Source organism: Ricinus communis, chromosome 1 (genome assembly GCF_019578655.1).
Source record: "Ricinus communis isolate WT05 ecotype wild-type chromosome 1, ASM1957865v1, whole genome shotgun sequence".
In the NCBI taxonomy this organism is placed as follows: Eukaryota; Viridiplantae; Streptophyta; class Magnoliopsida; order Malpighiales; family Euphorbiaceae; genus Ricinus; species Ricinus communis.
In genome coordinates, this window is record NC_063256.1 from 20,267,394 (window position 1) to 20,275,667 (window position 8,274).

Below are 8,274 nucleotides of genomic sequence, written 5' to 3' on the forward strand. Positions count from 1 at the left end.
GAAGTTCGAAGGTCATGGAAAGCTAGACTAATATTCTGATATATAGAGAACTTCTAATGCTCATGTGGTACTAGAGTGAAAGAGAGTATATTCCCATCCTAAACACTTTCTTGTACGTTTTGGAAGAGAGAAGCATATATAGCATAGACATCATTATAAATTTCCCACTAGAAGGCGGTCTAACACTTTTTCCTCCTTTTGGTTGTCTTATTGGACAATGTTTTGAAGGATCTAATAACAAATAAGAAGTCGTCTTGATGTGCACAATTCAACATTCTATTAAATTCTTATTTCTTTCATGTCATGCAATGCAAGTTGCGTACAGCATTAGGACAAATAAGCAATCAGTTCAATTCAATTCAACTTTTGCATTGAATTGTATGTGAAGTAGCTTTCTTTACATAGTCAGTAGACTTGACTTGCTAATAACTATGCATTCAGCTATGCATATGAAGTTGGACTTTGATTCTCAAGTTCATCATAATTGTGATCACAGTCCGAAATGGCAACAGCCCAGCCACATTCAAAGGTTACATCAAGAAAATAGAGCATGAGCACAAGGACCAAACAACACAAAAACATAGGTATTGGCCCAAAGATCCATAAAAAGAGAGGGAAAGAGAAGTAGAAAGCACGCAATCCTAAGGACCAAAAATAGCTACCCCGATTTACAGACCTGGACACATATTCCGCCGTGAGATGGTGGTTGTTGTGGAAAGAGGGCATCTTCCTGAAGGGAACGTTGATAAGGATACTTGCATGGCTATAATACCTTATTGATTGGACGTTGAACAAGAAGGCAACCAAGAAGCACACCAATATAGAAAAGAACTTAATGGACAAACCCAGTTCACTCGTGTCCCCATAAACAAAATTCCAAGTAGATCGATTAGCGTATCCGCTTGTCATTAGCACTGCAATAAGGGAGCTGAGCATAATTGCCGTAGAGGCCAAAAGGGTCGACGCCATTATGTTGTTACGCAGAGTCTGGACTGCAAGAACTCCATTCTTGGAGGGGTCCTGCACTTCACCAGACAAACAAATTCAACCCTCAACATATATTTACCTCGATATTGGGTATGAAAAGGATGAAAAAAACACAAAACAAAATAAAACAGAAAAAGAAATGGAAATGGAAATCTATTTTATATGTTATAAAACCTCCATCATAGCGCGAACCCAGAAGCGCCGATTGATGGTATTAACGCCAATAACAGTCTTGGAGGGTTTGTTAAGGATTCGGTAGAGAAGCCATGAGTGATAAGCAACCATTACAGCTAGACCTAACGGGACCAGCGTGTAATCAATAATTTCTTTCTCCATTTGAACAAAATGCTGATTTTAGGAAGAAGATGATACACACTTATGGAAACAAGATCTCTTCTTCTCTGTTGGATGTGAATGTGATTGTTAGGGAAAGAGAGAGAAAGAGAGGGAGTGAAAGTCCAAGTGTAACACGGGTGTTTAGTGGATGGACTTGGTACATTTGGGTCATGAATGGGATGGACACATAAAAAACGAAAGGCTCTTCTTATAGAGGCACGGCGACAACCTCGGCTTATAATTTACGGGAAGCTATACGTCCCATATTTTATACGACTAATTGTAGAAAAATTCATGATTTTTAGTGTTTTAGTATTTTTGTGAATTTAGTAAGATTTTTATTTTTATTAATTTCAACATAAGTTTTATACTTTTTATAATTTAAAATACCAATTTAAATATTTAACATATCTTTAATGATGCGTTGCTAGAATTGGCTGAACCACTCAGCGTAGATACCATATCAAAAAAAAAATTAAATCTATTTAATTACAGAAGAAATCATAAATTTTATTTTTTGTTTCTTCAAATTTAAAATAAATTTTTATTTTTAACAATTGGTACACAAATATTTAATTTTAAAAAAATAAAATTAAAATCTCTCCTAATTGAATATATAAATTAATTACAATAAAGAAGTTATTCATTTAATTAAAATAAAAGGATAAAGGATAAAAGATAAAAAAAAAAAAGGCAAAAATGGTAATAGTCTTTTTAATTTTTAAATATAGAACATTGTTTGAAAAATCATAAACATGACTTTAATATTATATTAATTAATATTAAATTGTAAAGCATATGTAGGTTTTAAAATAAATTCTAATGATTTACATTCTTTGATTTTATAATTAATCAATATTTATTTGAAATATTTTACATGTCCAATACTTAATTGTTTAATATAATCTAAAATTTATTTTCTTTTCATAATATATGAATAAATAATATTTATAGTTTTACTTTAATCTTTTTAAAAATTTGATTAATATATGTTAATTATTAGTGTTAGTAAGATAGAAGATGTTTTGTTTCATGGTATCACATTTTATTTAGGTATTCTATGAAAGTTAAATCCCATAATAGATGGAGGAAGGTCTTAAAATCGAGATTTTTAATTCTAAGAGCAAAAGCTTTATTTTATTCTAATTAAATATATAGCTTTTTTATTATAATTAAATTTTATATTAATTAGTAAATATTTTATTTTTTATTTTTTATTGTAATTAAATTTATTTATTTATTTATTTTAATTGAATTATATTTTAAATAAATATTAAATTTATTAAAATTAAAAAAATCATGTTAAATTGTAAATATCAGAGTTCATTATTTGCAATTAAATAAAGGTGGAATTTTTTGATGTGGCGTCTATGTAGTATAACTTAGCCGACTGCGGCGCCATGTCAGCAAAATTATGCCAGATTCTTTAATCAATGTTTTGAATTGTAAAAAATTATAAAAAATCATGTTGAAATTCTCAAAATTAAAATGTCATGTTTAATTCCAAAAAAAAAAAACTAAAGTCATAATTATTTTTGCAATTAGCCCTATAGTATATAGCTAATATAAGAACAAAGTAACAGAATCAAGACATTTTTATGTTACTCTTAAATTTATTTATAATTATAATTTGAGATTAAGATAATAGATTTAAAGTCTTTTTTCATCAATAGATTATTTTCTTGATTATCTATGAACTATCTTTAATGAATCTTAGAGTAAATTTAAATTTATATATTTATATCTGAATTTAATTTTTAAAAGATACAAAAGAATATTTCAATTTTTTAAAAGTACTTTTACGAATAATGTATCTTTGTATCTCTAATCTTCTAAAGAATTTTTGTTGTCTAGATTTTCTTTATTTGTTAGTTTTTTTTTCCGTAATTCTCTTATTATTTCTTATTGTTTATAAATTAAATTTTGCCATTAATACTCGGTAATAGAATGTTATATTCATAAGGTGTTTTAATTTATTAAAAATAGGATAAATCTTTTTGATATACAAATTGTACTCAAATTTTTGATATCATTTATCTAATCTAAATCTTAAGAAAACATCAAAAATATTGTTTTTAAAAAATAACGTAAGTAATAAATAAGTTAGAAATCGATAGAAAAAAGTATTTTCCTTTGAAATCCAGAAAAAAGTTAAATAAGAGAAAAAAATAAAAATGAAAATAAATTAAAATTAAGGTACTTAAAATAGAAAATGATAAAATCTAAAAAGTAATATAAAAATATCATTTTTAGTGTAAAAGAATAAAAACAATAAGATTATTTTATTTATTTTATTTAATATTCTTATAATAATTATAAATTATAATCCATGTTTTATTTGGATAATGTTCTATGAACCTATCTGATTTGGATCAGTAGGAATATAAATGGTACTTTTTGATATTTTATTTTTCTTTCTAGTTTTTATTTATATATTTTTTTCTGTTTATGTCCTTGATTAGAAGCATTTTAATATCTCTCTTCATTATAGCAAATTTTGAGTCTCTTCATGAAAATAAAGTTTGACTCTCTATCTTCATTAAACCTAGCATTTTCAAATTAATTTTTCTAGATTGTTGATTTAAATAATCTTAATAAGTACTTTAGAAATATAAGAAAAGAATAATTGATCACTCTATTTCTTCATTGGATATTTGTACAGTCCTATGTCAATTTTAAATAAGAACACAATATTTAATGGATGATGACATATTTATTGGATATTGATATAAAATTAGCCTTTACATTATCATATGGCATCTTCTACAAATGTCCAATTGATATATTAATGTACAAAAAATTAAAGTTGAATATATTATAGTAGTTCAATGCAACTTAATTTTATTTTATATAATTAATATACATTTAATTTCTAATCATTATATTATATATAACTATTGCAATATAATATATAATATATGATTTTTGATTTTATATTTATATTTATTAATTTAAGTATAATGTAGAACCATTGTGAATCAAATATAAATTATGAACTATTATATAACAAAATAGTTCAATTGATGAAAATAAGAATTAGATTAATAGTAAAATTGATCAAAGTTAGAATTTTCAATTTGATTTATAAATTTTTCAAAAGAATAGTTTATTTAATCAAAATAAGAATTAATAATGATATTTTCATTGAAAAAAGTTTATTTGGTTTGAACGAAACAAATAGAAATATAAAAATAAAGTTCAATTGATAAAAATAGGAAAGTTCAGTTTATTTTGAAAAATATTACAAAAAAATAGTTCAAGAGATCAAGTTAAGAGCTAACTTGATTGTTTAATTAAACAAACTAAGAATATTCTATTTGATAAAGAAACTTAGAAAATAATAGTTCAGTTGATAAAAGTAACAGTTAATTTGATGTTTCATTTAATTAAAATTAGAAATATCAATCTACTTTGAAAAAGAGATTTGTAAAATGATCGTTTAATTGATTAAATGTAAGAATATTCGGTTTGATTTAAAAAATATACAAAATAATTCAATTAGTTAAAAATAAAAGTTAATTTGATAAAAAATAAAATATTCAATTTAATTTGAAAAATAATTTGTAAAAGAATAATTCAATTAATCAAACATAAGAATAATTTACAAAAGGATAATTCAATTGATCAAGCCTAAATATTAGGCTTGATTAGAAGAAAATAGCAAAATGATAGTTGAACTGATAAGTTAAAACTTAATTTGATATTTTAGTTGATCAAAGTAAAAATATTCAGCTTGATTTGAAAAAATAAAATTTATAACCCTAATTTATAACATCAAAGTAAGACGTGCATACTTCTTAAACTTTAATTTTAAAATTTATTGAATTCATGCTAGTATATATAATGGGCGAAAAATTTTAGATTCCCATCTTGCATAAAGTACAATTATACTTTAATCTATGATTAATTTTGTACAGGTATTTTTTAACTCTGATTTTATTTTATTTTTTTAATTATTTTAGATATTTATATCTTAGTCATAATAATTAAAAAATCTTAAATTTTATATTTTAATATAATTTTAGATAAAATAAAAAAATTTGAAGCTGAATTTGTTTTAATTTATTTTCTTTCTTTTACTTGTATAAAAAGACTTTTGTATATAAGATTAAATTTGCAATTGAATATTTATTAATAGATATTTATTATTATTGATTTAGATTAAATTTATACAAATAGCAGTACTAATTTTATTTATAAGAATCTGGTAAAAGAAATAATGAAACAAATCTTTATAAGAGTAGCACCTCTTAATTTGTCACGTGCCTTGTGTGCTTTCCTAGGATATTTATTGTTTGTTTTATCATAAGTGGACTACAAGTCATTTAGTTACGCACGCCCCAACAATGAGACGACCATAACTCATCTATTTATATTTATATTTTATACCATTTTCTTTTACTTTTGAACTTTTTTTTAAAAAGATTGCTTTTGTTGTTATGATAATAATAACTGTTCACATACTTTATTCCGTAGTAAGTGCACTTCATGTGATTTTAGTGCATTTCAATAACATTAATTTATTGTAAGCGCATTTCATGTGGTTTTAGTGCATTTCAATAACATTAATTGAATGCAAAGAGATATTGATAGTTCGATCAAAGAGTGAGCTATCTGAGCTGATCCAATATTTAAAGTACTTGTAAAGATAGTTAGAAAGCATTGAAGGGGGTTGTCTGCTCACCTACTTTGATGATTAAGTCAATAATTTGTGAAATGATGCTTAAATATAACAAGCTTGTCAAGAAGCATGTATCTGTAATCACTATACCATAGTTTCTCATATAGACATCGAAGGCCTCCTCGTTTTACTAGGAGAAGCATTTCGTAGTTGTAAGTTGTCCTAATTGTATTAGAACTATTTTTCTTGGCTGCTACTAGAGTCCTAGCTCGGGTTGGACTCTTCAGATAGAGTCCAATCATAACACACCTTTAAAGATTCCTAGCTGTTATCGAATGTACACTTAGTCAATCCCATCTTTCTCGGTATGACAAGCTGGCTTATAATGCTCTGTTATCACTAGTTCCCTCCTTTTGCCCGAGAGTATTTATGCTTCGTACTTATCTCTTTACCCGTACTCGATAATTATTGTCTTATAACGAGCTTGACGCTTTCTAATGATCATGATAATAGAATGTTACATTGTGCTTGATCAGGTCTGTAGCAAGAGGTAAGCTCGATCATACTGTTCAAATCTTAAACGTTTATGATGCCTGACATGCCCACTGAGGTCTCGTACGTTGTGTCCATTATTATGATAACTGTTTATCATTTATGCCTTATCGAAGGATAGTTACGTCCTTACATTCTAGAATGTTCTTTCGTAAACTCTGAAGGTATTTTTGTATATTTGCATGACCTATAAGAACCGTTTTTTCTTTCTCTTTATCATTTTACATCTGTTTTCATTTCAAAATCTTCTTTCTACCATATTCTACTTTTTCTCACTTCTTCTTCTTTTACCTGTCCTGTCACTCATGTTCTTACCAGTTTCTTGCCTTATTTTTTTCACCACTAAGTATCTTTGCCTTGTTTTGTTTTGTGCATTTAATTATTTTTAAAACTTCTTCTTCTCTTGCTTTTATGGAGTCTCATGAATTTCCATCCTAAAACTCCTATGTTAATGGGGGAGAATCTGTCCAGAATCGTTCCCAAGACCTTTCTATCGAATTAGATATTAGAGAAATACCTTTTTCAACCAGGAAGAGGTTGAAAGCCATAAATCATCATCTGAAGGTGAAGAAAATGACCATCATCTTTACCCATCCAAAATGAACCTTGCTCGTCTAGCTCAAATTAGAGATTGATATAGGATCCCTATTGAGTTTGTCTTAAAGGATTGTCCCGAGCATTTCCTAGGTAATAACACTCTTGAGGTAAACCATATAATGTTGTACGAGGAACACTTTAAAGCCGGCCTTAGGTTACCCATAGATCCTTTCATTAAGGTGGTCATTTTAGACACAAACATCTATATACCTCAACTTCATCCCAATTCTATCCGTCTTTTATTAGCCTTCAAACAGTTGTATAAAAACTTTAATTTTACTCTTACTCCTTATTTCTTTTCTTCCTTTTATTTGGTTGCTCGGGCAGCCAAGTATGCCTTTATTTACCTTAGGGCCTGAGTTGGTCATAAGACTTTAGACAGTCTTATTTCTTTTGTGCATAACGGGCGAGATTTCTACTTTTTAGTCTGTCACCATCCATTTTTCGGATCTAGATATCGAGAGACTTACAGAAAATCCTAGATGAAAGTTACTACCTTTCTCGAGTTTTAGAGAGCGAGAGTGGACAAATTGGAAATTAAGGTTGACAATGATTGATTTAGAATCACTTTTCTAGAATCAATTTAGATTTAATTGTCAAAAAAAATAAGTTTGAGGGGTAAAATGACAGCTTCCACAAGTTTAGGGACTAAATTACAAAAATTTTCAAAAATTCCTTGCTTTTAAATCCAATCGGCTATGTGCAGAGCCGACTGACTTTCCACAGTGCCGATTCGTTTATTTTTCCATTTCAACACCGCTTTTACGCATATTTCGATTTAAAATGACAAATAAAAAAAAGATTCTATAAGGTTTAATAATGATAATTATTAGATTATTAAAGGATTTTCATCTATGTTTTATTAGATTTTAATAACAGATAAAGATCTATTTTAAACAAAGGCTTATTTGTTGCTCTAGGGTATTTTCTAACCTTAGCTCTATATATACATCATTAACTCTAAGGTCTAGGATTACCGATTATTAGCAATTACTAGCAACCTAGCAATTGTTTTGAAAAGCTGAAACAAGAATCTACATTCAAAAGCATAAAGACTTTTTTGGAGGTCACTAAGACAGGATTATACATTTTTTTAGAAAGACATTAGTTTTTGCAAATCCCAAGCAGCACTAGATTCTAAAACCATCCTCGATTCAACCACTTTGTCATCTCTTGAGACT

General features: G+C 27.2%; 1 protein-coding gene across 1 annotated transcript; it reads right to left on the reverse strand.

The window, feature by feature from the left end:
- Positions 1–327: 327 nt before the first annotated feature.
- On the reverse strand, positions 328–1,542 carry LOC8262255. Its single transcript, XM_002519577.4, has 2 exons — positions 1,162–1,542; positions 328–1,020 (listed from the first exon to the last, which is right to left on the reverse strand). The coding sequence occupies exons 1-2, from the start codon at positions 1,321–1,323 to the stop codon at positions 442–444; spliced, it is 741 nt and encodes a 246-aa protein (XP_002519623.1). The 5' UTR covers positions 1,324–1,542; the 3' UTR covers positions 328–441.
- Positions 1,543–8,274: the final 6,732 nt, after the last annotated feature.

Bases quoted from the DNA above. Each gene is read 5' to 3' on its own strand.
- LOC8262255 (XM_002519577.4), bottom strand. From the start codon at position 1,323: ATGGAGAAAGAAATTATTGATTACACGCTGGTCCCGTTAGGTCTAGCT. The intron at 1,021-1,161 runs GTTTTATAACAT...GGTGAAGTGCAG, and splicing joins GGGTTCGCGCTATGATGGAG to GACCCCTCCAAGAATGGAGT.